The sequence below is a fragment of the Dermacentor silvarum genome, chromosome 1 (assembly GCF_013339745.2).
Source record: "Dermacentor silvarum isolate Dsil-2018 chromosome 1, BIME_Dsil_1.4, whole genome shotgun sequence".
Lineage (NCBI taxonomy): Eukaryota > Metazoa > Arthropoda > Arachnida > Ixodida > Ixodidae > Dermacentor > Dermacentor silvarum.
In genome coordinates, this window is record NC_051154.1 from 236,968,629 (window position 1) to 236,989,660 (window position 21,032).

The 21,032-nt window shown below is 46.6% G+C and overlaps 2 protein-coding genes across 5 annotated transcripts in view; both read left to right on the plus strand.

Moving 5' to 3' along the window:
* Nucleotides 1–2,231: 2,231 nt before the first annotated feature.
* Nucleotides 2,232–3,125, plus strand: LOC125942292 (uncharacterized protein K02A2.6-like). The gene has a single exon (XM_049660460.1). The coding sequence runs from the start codon at nt 2,232–2,234 to the stop codon at nt 3,123–3,125; it is 894 nt and encodes a 297-aa protein (XP_049516417.1).
* A 4,899-nt stretch (nt 3,126–8,024) lies between these two features.
* LOC119436955 (uncharacterized) overlaps nt 8,025–21,032 on the plus strand; it is a 104,307-nt gene continuing 91,299 nt past the window's right edge. For 2 of the 4 annotated variants that reach the window (XR_007464793.1, XR_007464794.1), the window contains exons 1-3: nt 8,025–8,161; nt 8,579–8,707; nt 8,978–9,250. Coding sequence is in view for 1 of the 4 variants with exons in the window: in XM_049660130.1 (XP_049516087.1) it covers nt 8,594–8,707; nt 8,978–9,250 (387 nt within the window). In the remaining 3 variants the exon portion in view is untranslated. The remainder of the gene's footprint in view (nt 8,162–8,578; nt 8,708–8,977; nt 9,251–21,032) is intronic. The other 2 variants (XR_007464795.1, XM_049660130.1) reach the window with 1 other exon arrangement.

The window sequence follows — 21,032 nt, forward strand, 5'->3', positions numbered from 1 at the left end:
ACGGCCTCTCCCCAGGTGGATCTCAAACTCGATGGTGAGACCGTCTGTTTTACCATTGACACTGGCGCTACCGTGTCTGTCATCGGTTCGAATAGCTTGAAAAAGCGTTTGAGCACGGAAACGCTGTCCAAGACGTCCAAGAAAGTATTTGCTTATAGCGCAAATTCTCCTTTGCCGCTACTCGGAAAGTAGACGTTCTCATGACTTACAAGGACAGCAGCAGCCATGAAACTGTCTACGTTGTGTCCGGAGACTGTACCCCACTACTTAGTTTCTCTGCAGCTTCCCGTCTAGGACTAGTCCAGATCACGTACAGTGTGGGAGAGGTGCTAAACAGACTGGATCTGAGAGTGGCCTACCCAGACCTTTTCAAGGGAGTGGGCTGTCTGAAGGACTTCCAAGTACACCTCGATGTTGACCCCCTTGTTCAACCAGTAGCACAACCTCACAGACGCATCCCCTTCTCCATGCGAAAGCCACTGGAAGAAGAGCTTGAAAGGCTACAGTTCCTCGGCATAATTGAAAAGACTGAAGGACCAACCCCTTGGGTATCTCCAATCGTGGCAGTACCGAAACCACATGACCCCGAGCATATTCGAATGTGTGTCAACATGCGCTGTGCTAACCAAACCATCCAGCGTGAGAGACATGTCACACCGAAAGTGGACGACATCCTTGTTGCTTTGAATGGATCCATCTTATTCTCTAAACTTGATCTGAAAGATGGATACCACCAACTAGAACTTGATGCATCATCTCGTGTGATCACCACATTCTCTACACATGCTGGACTTTTCCGATACAAGAGACTCAACTTCGGAATCAACTCAGCAGCCGAAGTGTTCCAGGACACCATCCGTCAGGTTCTAACCAACATCCCCAACGTGCTCAACGTAAGCGATGACATATTGGTGTATGGAAAGACTGAGAAAGAGCATGATGAAGCTTTGAAGGCGACACTGGAATGTCTACTTGCAAGTGGCCTCACATTGAACGTCAAGAAATGCAAATTCTACCAACAGGAACTTACCTTTTTCGGGCATGTGTTCTCAAGCAAAGGTGTACAACCAGACCCCACTAAGGTGTCTGCAGTAATCGGTGCCTCACCACCCACCAGTGCCAGTGAAGTGAAATCTCTCCTTGGTCTTGTTAACTACTGTGGTCGGTTCATACCGAATCTGGCCCACGTCACCCAACCACTCGGGAAACTCACAGCCAAAGGAGAGGACTGGTGTTGGACAGACATACAGCAAGATGCCCTGGACGAACTGAAGAGAAAGCTTTCCGAGGCCACAGCTCTTGCCTACTTTGACCCAGGAAAGGACATCACACTCATTGTAGATGCTGCTCCTCATGGCCTAGGTGCCATTCTCACGCAGACATCCGGAAGTGAAACCAGGGTGGTAGCATATGGGAGTCGTGCCCTTTCTCCTGTGGAGGCACGCTACTCTCAAATTGAAAGGGAAATGCTGGCTGTAGTGTGGGGAATTGAGCACTTTCACATCTACCTGTATGGGACAGCATTCCACCTACTAACGGACCGCAAGCCATTCGTCAGTATTCTCAGCAACCCCCGCTCCCTGCCTTCAGCACGGCTAGAGCGTTTGGCACTTCGAATTCAACAATACACCTTTGAAGTGCAACACACTAGTGGTCCAAGCAACCCATCTGACTACTTGTCCCGCCACCCAGTAAACTCCACGGAACCATTTCGGCGCATGGAGTCTGTCGCTGAACAGTATGTGAACTTCATCGTGTCTCACAGCCTACCTCGTGCCATGACCATAAAGGAGGTAACCGAAGCGACGTTAGCTGACCCCGTGATCAACTCGCTCAAGCAAGCCCTAAAGCAACCCCTGAAAGGCAAACATTGGAAGAACACAACTCTACAGCCTTTCTCTCGCGTTGCGACAGAACTGTCAGTCTCCAAAGAAGGCCTTGTGTTAAGAGGCATGCGGATAGTACTGCCAGCACAACTTCACACAAAGGCGGTGCACCTTGCACATCGAGGCCACCAAGGCATTGTCAAGACAAAACAGCTGTTGCGTGAGAAGGTGTGGTTCCCAGGGATAGACTCTCTAGTGGACTAGACAGTTAAGAGCTGCCTGGCATGCCAAGCTAACACACCGGTACACCATCGAGACCCTTTGCCAATTCAGGAGCTTCCTCAAGACCCGTGGATAGAACTGTCGTTAGATTTTGCTGGCCCTTTCCCTGATGGCAAGTATGCCATGGTAGTTGTGGATGATTTCTCCAAGTACCCAGTCGCTAGCATCTTACACACTCTTGCAGCACCTACAGTCATCAAGCAACTGCGCACTATATTCGCTCAGTTCGGCTGTCCGGAAATTGTAAAGTCAGACAATGGCCCACCCTTTCAGAGTGAGGGTTTTGCAGAGTTTGCTAGCGAGCTTGGATTCAAGCATCACCGCATCACTCCACGGTGGCCAGAGGCTAATGGGGAAGCCGAACGATTCATGCGCACCCTCAAGAAGTCAATACTCGCAAGTCGTGTCAGCCACTTGGATTGGACCAATGAGCTTCAGTCGTTCCTCCTGGCTTACAGGTCCACACCCCATGGTTCCACAGGAAAGTCTCCGTTTGAACTTCTATTTGGGAGACCCATGAGGAATCTTCTACCGACACTTGCTGCTGATACTCAGAACTCAGCTCACTCTGAGGCGAGACAAAATGACACCCAAAGAAAAGCATACAACAAGCAGTACGTCGATTCTCGGAGACACACCAGTCACAACCAGCTGCATGTTGGACAACAAGTCCTCTGCAAACAAGACAGGTCAAACAAGTTCTCGTCTTACTGTGACCCCCACCCATACACAATCACCAAAGTCACTGGCTCCAAAATCACAGCTTCCAGAGATGGAGTGTCGATTTGTCGCAACTCTAGCTTCTTCAAAGATGCGAGCACAGTTCAAATGGAACGACACCAGGACCAGCTCGACATGCCAGATCTGGACGATGCAGCTGTGCCAAGTAACAGTGACCTTCCAAGCCACAGCACAGCTACTCCTCGTGAAGCTCCACCAGAAACTACCAAGGCCGCCTCACAGCGTTACCCCCAACGAACCAGGCAACGACCTGAGCGCCTGAAAGACTATGTGTGAACAAAAGTGCATTTTTCTTTTTCTACTATGTGTTTGAACAAAACTGAATTTTCCTTCCCTGAGGGGATGATGTAGTGTCCATGCATAGCACATTTTGTAATGTAGGAAGGCAACCCTGGTAGAGAGCAGGGGAGCTTTCAAGATGGCTGCGATGTAGCACAAATAAACCCGTGTGCGTTCCCGACACAATCGGTCGTAATCAGTCGTATTACTAAAGCTACGGCACGTTACAGGGCCCACCATAACGACTCCGTACGTTTGTACAAAACCGTCGAAATCGTTTCAGGGTCCCTTTAATCAAAGCCGCTTAGAGTGTGAGTGCCCGTGGATCAAGACAGTGGGGCCTTCGTTAAGAGGAGGAGGAAGACAACCGAGACTAGGGGTGGGGGCAGAAAATAGGAGCAAGATTGTTGAAATGACGAACTAAACCGACTGTGCCATTGATATTTCGTTACATCATTATGCTCATGAAAGCTTCGCGTACACCGATTCCCACAGTACGTGGGATCTGCATAATATTTTTTTCCGGGCAACGCCACAAACAGCAGTTCCCCCCCGTGCTCGGGCGGAGGACATGTCTCGGAGTCATAGCTCGAGACATATGCCACCTCTGTTAGTATATCTGTTAGGACTAAGCCATGTATGGGAGAGTTACCGCCTTGTACTTGAAAGCGGGCTCGTCTGATGGATGGAGTGCACTCGCGGGCGTCTGGACGGCAAAAAGACTTGTAGAGAGATGTATTTCATACTACAGGTACAAACGGGAGGCGCAGGAAAAAGGCTCGAGAGGCGCGTGTATGGCTCGTCCAGGTATCATCATCATTAAGTCGCACGTGCGGTTTGCATAGCCGTGTCGGTCGTATGTCGTTTCCTGACTCCTGGCCGTCGTTGTGGGCTACGCCTAAACACGAGACATCTTGAAAAAAAAAAAGGGCCGTCAGAGCCGTGTCGACAAGTGTATGTGCTTGTGGGTGTTCCTCTCCGTCACTTAATTTTTTCGATGAATCGCATGCGGCCATCATTAGATCCTCGTTCCGGCGAACCCCGGGAACGGCTCCAGGTGCGTACATGCGTACTGTCATAATTTGCTGCTGTTAGTTCTACGCATGCACACGTGTGCTCTTATGTAAGTGTTGTCCTAAGTTAACCATCGACTCGTTACCACTCCGATATGTCACATGAGTGGTGGACGCCCAAATGCTGGCCAATGAGGAACGCTCTTACCTAAGAGAAGTTTGGCGTTTGGTCTTGGCATGTGTATGGTAGCTGTATGGGTAGGTGTGCCGACCGAGCGTAGTTCACCACTTCTCCACATCGTGACGCAGAAGTGGCGCTGCGGACAGTATAGCGGTTCAGCTGCGCGCAACGTCGGCTGCGCTGTGTAGACGCGTGCTGCGCGTTTGATAGTATCGCTGCCTCGGATTTTAGCTTTGAAGTACGCGTTATAATAACTTTCTGAGCAGTGTATGCCAAGCCAGGATGAGGAATTTGTTGTTGTCCTCTAGTCAAAAAATGAAATGCTGAAGTCAGTTTTCTAACTTGGCGATTGGTCACATTTATTGGTATGAACGCGGCCCATTGCATTAAAGATGTAGATGAATTTTTTCCATGCATAAAACAATACTGCAGTGGTTTTATACTGTAAATGGAAACGTGTTTACGAGATATTTAGCGAGTTCTACTGTTTAAATTTCGAGAAATCCAGCCATTATGTTTTATTCGTTGGGATGGCAGCGTTTATGCATGGCTTTACTGCCTTGGCATATATGGCAGCATTTTTCTACTTCCACAAGGAGGGAGCTGACTTCTTCTGCAGATTTGATTAACAGATCGCTGCACCACCGTTCCCTGGACACAAACATTTGCTCGAACATTAGATCACACGCTTCCAGAAGGATGACTTTAGTGAGCGTGATGCTGTTTCCGTTTTTCACGCAAACGGAAAACGCGGCAACCGTTGTACCTTCCACTGAATGCCGTGTCCGGTGGCCGTGAGGCTCAATTAACATACGAGCTGACGATCTCAGAAAGCTTAGGTGTAGAAAACTGAAAGTTATTGCCATGGGCACAGGCTTCATTAACATCTCGTTCCTGGGATCTCTCCTCAAAACAGCTTGCTGTCTTCATTCCCTGCTGTGATCACATTCGATGGTGATGATGATGCCCTTAACACATGGCTCGCACCCACTCCGGGGGATTGGCCAAGAATTGGGCACCTGAACTTTTAGATACGGTTTCTGAAACTACACTTACTGTGCAATTTAGTAATCAAAACAGACAGATTAATTTCCAAAGGATTCTTCGTTTTCCTTTTTTGGGGGGCATCACTTTAGAGAGGTAGGCAGGAGCACCTTGCAGAATTGATGGCACTGCGTCGTTAGTAAGCCATGGACGCTCCATTGGAACCATGTCAACCTCTCCGTTGACCACATAGATGAAATCGTGCTGAATGAAATGTTCTTGAAAGTGTCACTCGTCCACAACTTATGTCGGCTGCAGTTGCTTGTCCGCTCGATGAAGGACCAGTTGCCATTTCCTAAAAAGGTCAGGGTCTTTTGGCACCGAAAACAAGCTAGACTACATTAGGCCTCTTTCTCACAGATTTAGAACCTGACTTGCAGTTCGGAGGGAAGCAGTAAGTGTCCTTGGTGGTCTTCTTTGGTGGAGCAATACCGCCGCTAATCTCGTCGGTCATTTTTCCGACCAGGAACATTCCACATCTCTTAGGAACTTTCAAACAGTATGAGACCTGGAGCTATTCACCTTTCAAGCTGACACGAACAAACGACATACAACTATACCAATACGGGCTATACCAATAGAGGCCCCAAAGAAATAGCGTCTACGCCACTGCGCATGCGCGAGATGCAAACTGCGTTTGGGTTTTGCGTTGCGCACGCTATTTCACTGATTTAGCGGGAGTCCCAAAAGCTGCCCCAAAAGCTTTGCATCAACAAACATGGCGGCACCTATCGAAGCGACGGCTCTAACCGAGCGCCGTACTCGTGGTAACGCGTAAAGTTAGTAGCTAGGAAAAGTGACTGCGGTTATCGCTTTCTCCCAGCTAACGTGTATAATGATTCACTAGATGCCGCTGATTCCGCATTCGATTGTCGATTTCATGGCTTGTAGGCCTAACGTGGATTAGCTTGGCTGGTGAAGGCACGTAAAGTTACTCAAAACTAAGCGCACAAATCGCTTTATTGCTAATAGAATAACCTCTCAATTGTAATTAAACGCGAAACCACGAAAGTCAAAATTACTCTTCTTATCATAAAATGGTATACTTTATTTTAATATTTAAAACTGTTTTCTTTCACACGATTCTAAAAAACCGTATTCTAAAAAAACTCTTCACTCCTGCATGCCCCAACGCTAACACCCGCAAAGCTCTTTGGGACTTTTGGGGCCCCTTATTATAAAACTCTTTTTTGCGCGCCGTCTGCCACCTGTAGCAGACGACGCACGCTGCGAAGACGATAGGTAACAATAATAAACGAAATAATGCTCTTTGGTGAGGTTATGTTTGAGTATGAGCCTTTTAGTTACGTTTAAGCTACCTACGCAAGTTGTTTATATATCAATTGCTCTTAGCAGCATAATACTCACAAATTGGGGCCTTAAACAACAGATGTCTGATGTTATTTTTATTTATATTTCTCTGATAGTGAACTTTTTTTATTTCACCCTCAAAATAGAACGTGCCGTGAACATTTCGGTTTTGATTTTCGTTATTGAATATCACGTGACTAGTTTTAATTGACCAATGCCTCCTAAAGAAAAACTATGCCTGGGTCGTGAGCTAGGAGGATATAAAAAAAAAAAAAAAAAAAAAAAATTGCAGAAGCGGCGCCCTACCCTTTCCGTTTTGCTCCTCTCCACTTGGTACAACCCCCTAGAGCCTCTCGCGGCGAACGCTTGCAACACACCTGCGGCGGCGGCGCGTCGCCGTGCCATGGTAACTCCAGCAGACGACGCACGCCCGCCCTTGCCTGCAGTGACCTTTGCTTCACCAGACGACATTCATGCTGCATATTGTCGCGTTGAAGTGAGGGTCTTTGTCAGTAGGCAAAAAGAGGAGGTGACTTGGGAAAACAGTAGCCTTTATTTGGACGAATTTGTGCCCATAAGCGAGCTACTGGCGAAACTATTCGGCAGCGGCGAACACAGCATGCACGGTTGACCGTCGGCAGAAAGAATGCCAGCGTTCTTCAAACGCATCTCCAACGCGCTAGCGACGCGACGCTGTACACGAGTTAAAGACGAGTTAAATTTTGAGCGTAGCTCTCTTCGCCACGCATTTTTTTTTTTTTTTTTTGTACCAGGATTTTACCAATCCTGACAAAATTTTAACTCTTCTTCGAAAATCCGCCAAGTGACTGTAATGCTCAAAACTACAAAACTCGTTACACGGCATTGTCGAAAGACGGCCGAACGCTTATAAAGAAGCTAGGACTTGGACTCGGCCGGCATCTTCTGCCCGACTTGCAGTTCAGAGCCCGACTTGCAGTTCGGAGCGAAGCAGTAAGTCTCCTTGGTGGTCTTCTTTGGAGAAGCAATGCCGCCGCTTATCTCGCCGGTAATTTTTCCGACCTGGAACATTCCACATCGCTTGGGAACTTGCAAACAGTACGAGAGACGCGGAGCCCTTCACCTTTGAAACTGACACGAACAGACGACATACAACTATTCCAATACGGACTTTATTATTATTATTATTATTATTATTATTATTATTATTATTATTATTATTATTATTATTATTATTATTATTATTATTATTATTATTATTATTATTTTTGCTCGCCGCCAGCTCCCTGTAGCAGACGACGCGCGCTGCGAAACCGTTCTACTGACCGCAGCGCCAATTTTGCGTCATGACGCGGAGAAGCGGTGAACTACGCTCCAGACGCGCCGGTCGGCACACCTACCCATCTAGCCACCGTAGCACGGATACTTGCTCCGGCGCATGCTCCGGCGTTTGTCTGGTGCGGCGTTTCACGTGGTGAAGCTGTGCATGTTGCCGCGTCTGGCTGGTGCGTAAAAATGTTCTCTTTAGTCACAGTCATCGTGAAATATTGTTGACATTTCTTTATTTAATCTGTGTCGCTGTTACGCGTTAAGTGCTCCAAATAAGCGCGCGGTAGCAGGCACGTTAGTACTCTTTTAGCGTGATGGTGCAGTGTTGTGATGCTGTTATGTGGTGCAATTTTGTACGGCGCCGCCAGCTTGCTGCACAATGACCCGTTCAGTCTGGAGAATGTTGACGAAATTCAGTACAGCGTAATTCTGTCGTAGAAATTATCTGCGAGTTTGAAGACGCAGCAACGTCTGCCTGCAATTGTTTTAGCTCCGCACCTGTCATGATGGGCACGACAATAACCATGCTGTTTTTGACAAGGCCGTGATATCATTAATTTAAGTGTCATCATACTTCAACCATTCCCTTTTAGAGCTTGTTGCCGATAATGTCGGGTCCACGGGCTTATGCCATTGGTCAGGACGAGCTACAGAGGCGCCTGAAGAAGCTTCACAATGAAAAAGACCTGATCGTGAACGTGCTAGATCACATGCTAAAAAGGGTAAGTGCATTTTTATCCATGCTGTGTCGGACTGCGAAATGTGTTTATGCAACGTGTAATGTCTTTCATTGAGCTTACTTGGAGAAATCGGCCCACATCATAGCTCATTTTATGTGAACTGAAACAGGCGGTGTACACGACTGTTGATGACATCTTTAGTTGCGCTGTTGCTTATATACGGGCACAGTTGTGTATCATTGTCACGTTGTAGGCGTGTTGTCACATTTCTACGGGGTTGACACTTAAGCTGCGTGGTCATTTGTTTTGCAGATGGAGCTGATGGTGGCTCACGTGAGCAGCCTGACGAACATGAACCAGTTTCTTTGTTATTTTATGGATGCCAGTAGAACAATGGAGCACATGTATATGAAGCTCTTCAAGATTCATGTCCTTCTCACTGAGGATACTTATGATGATGCTCAACAAGAGAGAGTTCCTCATATGGCTATAACATATTCATTCCATGCGAGCAGTGATCAACGCAGCAACTCCCAGCTTGCTGTACTTGAAGCAAATGATAGTCTGAACTGCCTGTCATCTAGTGTAAGTATGTTCCAGAACATTAATATCTATTCTCTTTTACAGTTAATTATTATCATTAGTAATTGAAACACAAACAGTGGAGCGCATGCTCGAAGCTTAACTAAATGTACAGTGCATGCCATTGGCCAGTCATCCTTGTCCACATGTTTGTGCATATGGTTTTCACGCAGTGTGCCAGGCTGCTCGACCTACTCTAATAACTGCCTTACTGAAGAGAGTCAAGTGAGCAAACAAGCATTAGACAATCTAGTTAGTATAGGTGGCATTATTGCAGTAGGGTGAGCAGCCCCGCACTCTGCGTGAAACCACTATGCACATGCATGTGGATAAGGATGACTGGCCAATGGTGCCCACTGTACTTTGAGTTATGCTTCAGGCATGCTGCACTCCGCTGTTTGCGTTTCAATTGTCCATGATATTACATGAGTTGTACTTAAAGGGGCCCTGAACCACCCCTTCGGACTTGGTGAAATGACATAGCCCGCGGGTAGCATACGCTGTTGTGAACATCTCAGCCAAGTTCTGCTGTCGTACGCTGTCCTCCGTGGAGCTCGCAAGCGGAACGTGAAGTCACCTTTCTCTCAAATGCTCTCGTTTTAAAAGACGCCATGATCGTGCTTTATTTCGTAATAAAACGTACTCCAATACACGGCTGCTATTGGTCACTGCGGTCGGCTACACCGCGGATGCTGCGAGGGGCCGCCACAAGTCCAGAGGCTAAGCGCATGCGGCTTTCTGAGGACAACCGCGTTTGGCTTGCGTTTAGCGCTTCGTAGGCACCAAAATCAGAAGTCCAAAATGAAATTTGAACTGCGCGCCATGGTGACGTTTCTGAGGCCGAGCGTTGTGGCCCCGCCCCTCTCCGCCATAGCCTTCGCAGTGCAAGGCATTGAAGGAGGAAGGGGAGCACAGCGGAGGCCGTGTTTGATTGCCAATAACTCCGCTTCTGCTTAACGCAATGAAGTACTTTCTGGAGCAAAGTGATTCTGAAATAGCCTATTTTCACTTCAAATGTATTTCTCTAGTTCGATAAAAAGTGGATCAGGGCCCCTTTAAGAAAGTGTGATACTTTATCGGTTGGGTGATGTCATGTCTTTCCAGCAGACAGCCTGGCAGCTGAAGCTGTATAATCTGCCTCATAGGCAACCATTGACATGTGTACAAAAAACAACAATGTGTACTCGTGTCGAGTCTTCATTGTGACTAGATTTGTACACTCTACAAAAAAAAAAAGTAACTGATGAGCATTACTTCAATAAAAAAAGTTTGATTACAGTAAGTAATTATGCCATACAAAAGTAATTAAGCATTTACTAAAAAGTAATAGTCTACTTTTACTTTACTTTCCTCCAAGTTTTTGTCAACATGGCACAAATACAGTAAACAGAAAGAGCTGACCTGGCTCTTTCAGTGTGTCTTCTGCAGCCCTTCATACATTGTTTATTTCCACTAACAATCGCTTTCAAAATTTTTGTTGGTATCTGCCCTCATTTTCTTGTGATGACATCAACAGCGACACTGAAAATTCGCTAGAAGTGCATGCTGGAAGGAAGGGTGGTATTGTAACGTACAAACATCAGGCAGAGAAATTAACGAACAAAGTTCAGGAACTATTCAATGACAATAAAAAAGCCAAGTCTAAACTTGCAGAGCATAAAATTCCGGCATGGTGGCACTCGTGCTGCATAGAAAAGTGAAACTATAGTGTTACTCTTAGTAGAGCCATTATATGTACATTCTATGTGAAACTCTCGCAAATGCAGAATGCAGTGCCAACCACAATTAAACCTGCCATTAAAATAAGACCCCAGGTTTGCCTGTTGTTTGTGACTTCGGGGTGGAGGACGAGAGACGGACTCTTTCAGCAGACGAAGAAGAAACAAAAAGCTTTATACAATATTTACAGATAGTGGGTAATAGCGTACATGTAGCTTTAAGAGCGCATTAGGTCAATTGGGCAGCTGGTGGCGACTCTCTGGCCCTAACAATGGGCCGGTTCTTCTTTAAATCCCCTTGGTGACTCCTCGTCGACAGGAGTCAGACGGGGCGGGTGCTGACGTCACCCGCGTGATATTCTTGACTCATGGCGATGATGGCCGGGGCTGCTTGAAGTTACCAGAGTTGAATTGATTCGTCGTGGATAAATGGGAGTTCCTGTCACCTCGATGATAGGCTCATAGTATGGCAGCTCCCGTCGCCTTGATGATGGATGGGCACGTAGTGTGGCACAACAGCACCCCCGCCGCCAGATAATACATCCAGAAGTCTAGCTGTTTGACGCGGCTCGACGTATGCGATGTGCTGAATGAGTGACGTCCTTGATGGGGGTTAAGGGAATGGCTTTGCCGCTATTTCATCCGCTGGTCTTTGCTTGGATCTGAGAAAGCTCACGGAATGATCGAAAATCAACACCAACCATTTCGGCGAAAGTGAGCACCCTTCCAATGCTCTCCGCAACGCCAGACCAAACTCTATGAAAGTAAACGCTCTAACCACCTCTGCTCTCAACAGCACCATTAAGGTCATTGTACTAAACATGAAACACGCACTCGATAAAGAGCCCGGGATACAGACCTCTACAAATAGTGATCTCAAAGAAGACATTCAAAGAGAATAAACAGCTAAAGAATAGATTGCAAAGCAATTCCCAACAGTCATTCGGGCAGGCCAGACACAGCTGAGGCAATCGAATAAAGTTTATCTTTTGCCCTGTCTCGCTCCGAGCGAAACTCTTATCACTTGGTTTGCAATGATAGCCCATTCGAGTGGCAGAGCGGTAGGCTCTCGTACGATCAGGAGGCTCATTTTAATTGGTGACACTAACATTACGATACCCTTCACACGATAGTGTGTTGCAAGGGATTATCAGTCAACTTCAGTGTGCTAAAATAACTGAATAGACAAGAGTATACATGAAAACGTAGCATTAAAACTTTTAACTTCTAAGATAAGCATAGGCTGCAGCCTAAAAGGCTCTGCTAAGTCCGCCAGCATTTGTATGCAGCTTCCCCTTCTTGTAGCAAACGGAGAAATTATAGTGCTGAAGTGGCAAGCTCCACCTGAGTAGACGGCCATTTCTTGGTGACATGGTGTGTAACCAGGTGAAAGGGCAATGATCCGTCTCAACAATAAATGGTGACCCAGAGACATAACGAGCAAGCTTATCGACAGCCCATACCAGACAAGCGCACTCCTTTTCGGACGTACTATATGCCTCCTCTCTGACGCTAAGCTTCCGGCTCAAATATAAAACGGGCTGCTCGTGCCCGTCGGCATCCTCCTGGCAAAGTATGGCTCCTAGGTTGCGGTCACTCACATCACATTGTATAATAAAGCTTTTAGAGAAATTAGGGGCCAAAAGCACAGGTCTTTCTCCTAAGGCTTGTTTCAGGCTCTCGAAAGCTTTCTCTTTCTTTTCATCCCACGAAATGATCATTGGTTCTGATTTGCAGAGATAATCTGTCAAAGGGCTAGTGAGATTCGAGTAATTTTTCACGTAGTGCTGATAATACCCCGCAAGTCTCAAAAATGCCCTTACTTCTGACTTTGTAGTTGGACGCCGGTATTCCAAAACGGCAGCAACTTTAGCTCGGAGGTTCTACACTGGCCGTGCCCCACGACATGACCCAGGTAGCTCACTAGAACACCCCAAATGGCACTTCCGCGCTCTGACAGTGAGACCCCCGTTGTGCAGCCTAGGACTGTGCGCAAATGATTAAGATGCTCCTCCCAGGTGTTGGAGAAAATCGCCAGGTCGTCCAAGTAAGGAAGGGCGAAATCTCCCAACCCGTGCAACACTCGATCCATTAGGCTCGAAAAGCAATAGGGAGCATTCTTTAAGCCGAAACTCAGCATCACCGGACGGAATGTTCCTAATGGCGAGATGGATGCTGCTTACCCAGACGCACGTTTGGTCAGTGGGACTTGGCAATACCCTCACACTAAATCTACAGTGGAGATATACATGGAATTTGCCACCGTCTCGACTCTTTCTTCGATGTTAGGTATTGGATACGCCTGGTCTAGGGTTACCGAATTTAACCGGCGATAATCCACGCAAGGTCTTGGTTCTTTACCTGGAACTTCAACCAGGATAAGTGGGGAAGTGTAATCACTTTCTCTGGGCACAATGACACCCAGTTAGCACATGCGGCGGAATGCGGCTTCCATGATTTCCTTTTGCCGTGGCGAGACGCGGTACGGTATGCTGCAGACGGGCTGTTCGCTCAACAACTGAATATCGTGCTCGATTAGAGTTGTTTTCCCTGGTCAGTCGGAAAATACTGGTTCGAAGTCCTGAACAATTGCCCTCAAGTCATCTCGTTGGCTTTTCGAGAGGCGCTGTTCTTCAGCAATTAGCTCCAGAAACTCGCTAGCTGCGGCTTCGCTTCCCTGGGGAAACACAGGAAATCACTCTGTTCCTCTTCCGGTGCACTTAAGGTTAAGTTTACCACTGCCTGACGATGAAAGTACGGTTTCATTAGGTTGCTATAAATCTTGTTTTGCTTTCTGCCGAGTTTCACCTCGTAGTTCGTGTCGGAAATCCTCGACACCACTTCAGCAGGCCCTTCCCATTGAACATCCATTTTGTTCTTGCACTGTCTTAGCAACATTACCTCGTCGCCAATGTGGAACATGCGTTGTCGTGAAGATTTATCGTAATGAGTCTTTGCTGAGCTCTGTGCAGTTTTAATATTTCGTCAACGAGCTCCTTGGTTTTTGACAGCCTTTCCAGCAGGTCTAACACATAGTTTACCACACGTAGGTCCCCTTGATAACCCTCCCAATCGTCTTTCAGCAGGCTCAATGGTGACCTTAGGTTACGCCCGTAAACTAGCTCTGCGGGGCCAAACCCAGTGCTCTCGTGTGGCGCGAACCGTATTGTGAAGAGTGCTGCCGGGATGCAAGCCTTCCAGTCTTCGTCGTGCTCAAAACAAAGTGCTCTCAATACCTGCTTAAGCACGGAATGCATCCACTCATTAGGATTCGACTGGGGATGATAAATAGAGCTAAGACTCATCTTTATGTAAAGGGTTCTGCAGCATTCAAAGAATATTGTCAAGCAGCTAGTAAGCACGCTCTGATTGTCACTTTGAATCGCCGCCGGGAAGCCAACACGGGCGAATGTGGACAATAGTGCATCATCAATGCACGGGGAGTTCAGTTTTTTAAGTGGGATTGCCTCGAGAAATTTTGTTCCTACTCACAGTATGGTCAAAATATATCGGCAACCTCAACGGGATTCCGGGAGGGGTTCTATCACATCTATTACAAGCTTCCGGAACGGTTCTGTAATAATGGGCACCAATTTCATTGGGGCTTTAACTTGACGTTGGATTTACCAACTCGCTGGGATGCGTCGCATGACCGAACAAGTGTTTCCACCTCTTTCCAGCATCCTGGCCAATAGAAATCTTGTTCTAGCCTAGCCTTTGTCTTCTTGTTACCGAGGTGACCCGCCCAAGCATTCCCATACGCTAACTCTAAAAGCTGTGGTCGGTACTTTTCTGGCACGAGTAGTTGGTTGTATGTTTGACCCTTGGAATCCTGATATTTCCAGTACTTGAGACCTGACCTAGTGTAGAACAAGGTGTTCTTTCAGGTCACTCCTTCATTCACATTAGCCTGCAGAACTGTTAGCGAAGGGTCACTTTTCTGTGCCGCGATAAGTGTCTCTCGGTCAACCCTACTAAGCTGCTCCCAGCAAAAGGATGCGGGACTAAGCAGTGAACCTTCCACTTCAGCCCTAGGCGCCCTGTTTGCCCTAGTCTCGAATGGCTCCTCACCCACTGTCACTGATCCGGTAATTGATCCGTCACAAGTCTGAGTCTTCTGCTTTTCATCAGCCGTATCTCCCGACCCAGGCTGCTGCTGTGAGGATGTTACATTGTCAGTTCAGTTTCCGCGTTTGAAGATGAGCTTTCAAGTTTCTTTGAGAGGGTGCGTGACCGCGATCGCGTTAATGCCATGCAAGCGAGACTGGTAGAGAACGACTGGCCCTCCTTTTCTAAAAGCTGCTCCGATTTGTTCTAAAAAAAATATGGAAATTATTCGGGTAAGCTTGGACTCACGGCTGCCTTCGTTTGCAACCTTCCAAAAACGCCCTCGAGGGTTACCCTGGCAACTGGCAAGCACGCACTTTGCTCTTCTGAGACTTGCCTGATCCAGGCGCATTCCCCTGTGTACTCCCCGGGAGAAACACAGGACGGATGAGTAACATCCATGGTGGCGGCTGAATCGCGAAGGTCCCTGCACATTTTCCCGTTTACCACGACATCCTGCATATATGGCTCGAGCAGCCTCATATTTTCGTCTGACTGGCTAATGCTGGCGAATGTGATTTGCTCCTTGCAATTTGAGGAAATATTGCCTTCCTTTCCGCAATGGAAGCAGATAATTGGTCTCCGGGCCTCGAACGTGCGCTCTCAGTCTGCTTTAGCTTTAGCAGCCCCAGCCGACTGGGCTGTCTCTGCTAGCCCTTCCCTCCCCACCTCAGCCTCAGTCGATATTCCTTTGCTGAACTCGTCGCTCGTAGATGATTTCTTATTCGGCAACAGTGGGTTGCCTTGGAAGTTTCAGCGCGTGTAATATTCCTCCGCGAGCTGCGCTGCCTTCTCTAGGTCTACCTCTGGGAGCCTGTCCTGCAGTCAGAGTCTAACTTCTGAAAGAACTCGGTAAAACTGCTCCAGTGCTATGCATTTAAGCACCTTGTCATGGTTGCCATACACTTCTGCACTTTTGAGCAACTCCTTTAAGTTAGATTTTAACTCGTACGCGAACTCAGTGTGCGACTCGCTGCCCCTTTTTGCCTGTCTAAACCGCTGTCGAAATGCCTCGGCAGAGAGGCGGTATTTGCGAAGAAGCGCGGCTTTTACCTTCCCATAGTTCTCGTAGTCGTCTTTAGACAAGCGTGCGAGAACTTCCACAGCCTCTCCTGGGACAACTGAAAGAAGTTTTTGAGACCAAAGGCTTTCGTCCAGCCTTATCTTTTCACACGTACATTCGAAATTCACGAGAAATAGTGCGATATCACCATCCATCCTGTACGGTAGCATCGGGTCCTGTATTCTCAGTTGAGGCGTATCGTCTCCACCGGAAAAGGGACTTGAACGCGCCAAGCTGATTCGACTTTGCTCTATTTCCAGTTCTCTCATTTTAAGAGCATAATCTTGCTCTTCGCGCCTTTTTTTCTCCTCTGCCTCCTCGCGCCTTTTTTTCTCTTCTGCCTCGTCGCGAATTTTTTTCTCCCTTAAGAATTTCTCCCCAAACCTCTTCGACTTCCTCCTCAGTGACCTCTTGTGCCCTCATAACGTCTAGAATGGCTTTCTTTCGCCTTGCCGCGGCAACTTGAAATGCCCATCTCTTGACAAGCATCAAGAAGGTCCTGTATCCTGAGCTTCTCCATCGTGATCTTACTGCTCATCTCCGGTTTTGCCTCTAAATTAGCTTTGCTTCTGAAGCCGGAAATTTATGCGAGGCTTGAAGTGAACTAAGACAAAAACCACTACAACCCTTTCAGAATACTTGAGCAAATGTCCTTAGCATTTACGTGTGTGACAGAGGTCTGGCGATGCGAAAGGCAAACGTTGGGCACTTCCAGCTTCGAATCCCACCGCTGCCACCACTGTTGCGACTTCGAGGTGGAGGACGAGAGACGGACTCTTTCAGCAGACGAAGAAGAAACGAAAAGCTTTATACAATATTTAGAAATAGTGGGTAATAGCGTAGATGTAGCTGTAAGAGCGCATCAGACCGACTGGGTGGCTGGTGGCAACTCTCTGGCCCTAACAATGGGCCGGTTCTTAAATCCTCTTGGCGACTCCTCGTCGACAGGACCTAGACGGGGCGGGTGCTGACATCGCCCGCGTCGTATTCTTGACTCGTGGCGATGATGGCCGGGGCTGCTTGAAGTTACCCGCGTCGAATTGATTTGTCGCGGATAAATGGGAGTTCCTGTCGCCTCGATGATGGATGGGCACGTAGTACACGACACTGTCTGAAGATGTGCATCCAGGTGGCAGCTGCGTGGCATAACTGTGGGAATTCTGCTGTACTTCCTAAAATATTTAAGTGCTGAAAGCTGCGTCACCTGTTACAGCCTGTCCCGTCAATTAAGTTACTGGTTACATGTAATTGGTAACTGGAGAAAGTAATTCAGCTACAGGGAGTGTTACCTAGTAAAAAAAGTAATTGATCAATTACAAAACTACCAAAACTGTATTTGATTGCAAATAATTAATTACATGTTATTCGTTACGTGGAAGTCTGGTTGTGTCCTGCCAGGGCATCAGCAGCAGGCAGGCGTTCGGTGTGTTGCGACGCCATGGACCCGAGCACATTAACGGTGCGTGGCTTAACCGTGTCCGGGAAAAAGGGGATCCTGGGGGTTGAGCTGATGCTAAGCGTTTGGACCTTTAAGGCCCCTCGGTGGTCCTTTGGCCTCAGCTTTATGTAGACAGCGCCCCAGACTGACCCATCCAGGGGAAATCAGTAGCTGCCTTTTCCTGTGCTCATCTTCACTCTTCGTCTTTTTCTGTCTCGATGTTTCCTGTATTCTACTCGCTTCTGTATTACTTCCGATCTTCCTGGCAGTGAGGGTTAAGCTTCTGTGAAATAGCCATCCTAGGTTGTATATCATATTAGGTTATAGTGGCTGTGTACTGCTGGCACTGGCAGGCTTTATATATACAAAATCATGTCGTGTTCCATTGTTGGGTGGGTGGCTGGCACAGCTGTGGAAATTATATTCGTTTTATGGCTTCAAGCCCATTCTCCAAGCTGCCTGATCGCCCTCTTCTTTTGAAAACAGGGCGCACTGGTGAATGTTGATCTTATTTTTGTCACAAACATTCATGCTTTATTCAAGGCAATTTATACAAATTGTCTTAGGAGGTATAGCAAAAGGCCTGGAAAGTGCCTGACTAGGCTATCACCCAGACAACAGCCATAGCAGTGCGATCATTTTTATATTGTTACACATCGTGCAATCATAATGGGGTACATACACCAATGCAAATACAACATTTATTCTTTTCTGCTCTTTAGAATAATAAAAGAACAAACAAACATTATTACACACACTTCATATTTTTGACAGTAAACATACATCATACGTCAAAATGAAATCTATAATACAACACACAGCACAAACCTAGCCAGGCGATTCTCATCTGCAAAAATTTTGCTCTATATATTGGGGCATTCGTTCAGGAGTTCTGGTATTAGATATGTTTATTTCTGTAAGCCATAATTTGTATGTGATTTGGACTCAACTATTACATTTTTTCGTAGTTTGTATGGTGTCTGTATAACCTGATATTTTTCTTGTAACAGTGTTGTACCAGTTCTGTGTTAGCTCATGATTTCCAGAAACGACATCTTTCCACGTGATCCATACGGAAACCCCCCAAAAAACTGTAAGAACACTACCACCTTTTGTTGTCACGAAATGCCTCACTGACACTCTGGGCCCCCAATACAAAGTTACGAAAATGGCCAGTGGTGACCTTCTCCTAGAAATTCGTGACAAAGTCCAACATGACAAACTGACAAATCTCGTTTCATTTGGTGACACCCCTAATTCAGTAATACTTCATGTACTCTCAGCAGCACATGAGGTGTAGTTTCAAACTGGACCTGCTAGAATTGACTGAGACTGAGCTCCTTGAGGGCTGGAATGAACATGTCATGAATGTGCAGCGAATGAAGATCCGTTGTGATGACAAGGAAATTCCAACAAAACACCTCATCCTCACGTTTTGTACAAGCATACTCCCCGAACACATAGAAATAGGCTACATCAAAATCAATGTTGGACCGTAAATGCCAAATCCATGATGCTGCTTTAAATGCCAAAGATTTGTTCATGGCTATCAGAGCTGCCAAGGCCGTACCATCTGGGCAAAGTGTGTGTCACATGACCACCTCGTGGACAACTGCAACAACCCACCCCACTTGAAACACATCAAGTACATTGGCATCCCAGATGCCGAAGTATCGGCGCAGCTCCCTGAAGGGTGCCAAAAGAGACTAACCCTGCATCATGGGTCTCGGAAACGGCTCTGTCAGCTAACATCTCCTAAACACACAGCACTAAACTGCTTTACTATGGATACACAAATATTACATAGGAATGTCGAGGGTCTTCACAATTTCGATGACGTTATAGAACTCCCACATTAACATAATCCGAGGTTGCTGTGTGTTCAAGAGATACATTAAAAAATCGCACACACAAACATTCTCAAGACACCATTTTTTGAAAAGACCATGATGAGACTAACTCCTCATGCAGTGGTTTAGCAGATCTGTAGCTTGTTAACATGTCGCCTTTCAGACGCCGCTTGAGCCAGTGTCAATTGGGGTCAATTTTTTTTAGCAAGTTGGTAACTATATACTCCATATGTATATCCCCCAAATTATCATCTCGGAAAGACAAACAGACTTCTTTAACGTCACTTATCAGCTTCTGGAACCGTACATACTTGTGCGTGATTTCAACGCTCACAACACGATGTGGGAAGACTCGCAATGCGACAGGACAGGTTGATTCATAGAAAATTTCTTTAACTCCGGTGCATGCCTCTTCAATAAGAAGTAGCCAACCTCTTATAATTTTCATCATAATTCATATTCATCAATAGACTTTTTGATTGGCTCTGCTTCTCTTTTCCCTGACTTATGATGGAGTGTAATCAAAAATCCATTTGGAAGTCACCACTTTCCAGTAACTCTTAGTAACACAACATGGCTCTCCTTCACATGTCCCTCAATGGAAACTAAACCTCCGCCGATTAGAAACTTCTTTAAGAATCAACTTTTTTATCCCGAGGTTTTATCAGTGAATTTAGTACAGACGACGCAGTAGCATATTTTACTGCTTTATCATTGACGCAGCAGAGAAACGCATTCCACAAACAAGTGATAGCTCATGCAAAAGATGCGTTTCTTGGTAGATTTGATAACTGCAAGCAGGCACAAAAGAAACAAAGCATGGGGCATACTCTGTTGATCACCAACTGCTGAAAATCTGATTGAGTTCAAACACATAAAGTCTCGGGTAAGGTGGATGCAACGGCAACTAGGAGTGCAAGCTGGGAGAGGTTCCTCTCGGGCATTAATTCGTGTACTTAGGACGCTAACGTATGGAATGGGTTAAGAAGTATTAAGGGGCAGTAAATCCATCTGTTGCCCCTGGTTGATGAAGAAGGAAACAAGTTGGAAGACAAGGCCAACGCTCTTGGCGAACACTTCGAGCGCATGTCTAGCCCTATCCACTATTCGGAGTCCTTTCTTAAATACCAAGAAATAGAAGAACGGAAGCCACTCAACCGTAAAAGTACCCCGACTGAACATTATAATCGTCGTAAGAATGTAAGACTGGGCGTGTTGGTTGAGCATATTCTGAAGAGTGAGGTGCGAAGACAACAGTGGGAGAAAATACACACACACAGGCGCCACTTCCAACATAGTTTATTCAGAAAAAGCACCGTATATAAGCTCAAAGCGCTATCACAGTTTTATCAATGCGTTTCGCGGTTCTGCAGTCCTTCGTCTAGCGTCGTACCTAAGGGCCAAATCTTACTGTGTACTTGCATTGGACAAGGAAGGCGGCTTTGCCGTTCTTCCAACGGATTTATACGAAATGAAAGCTTAAAAGGTGTTGGATTCAGTCTTTCACTGTGAAGTGAAAATTGAAGCATAAAGCTCTGCGAGAAACAAACTTGTCAAAACTAGTTAGGGATATTAAGAACAGCAAATCAGGCACACTCGAGGTCTTTTT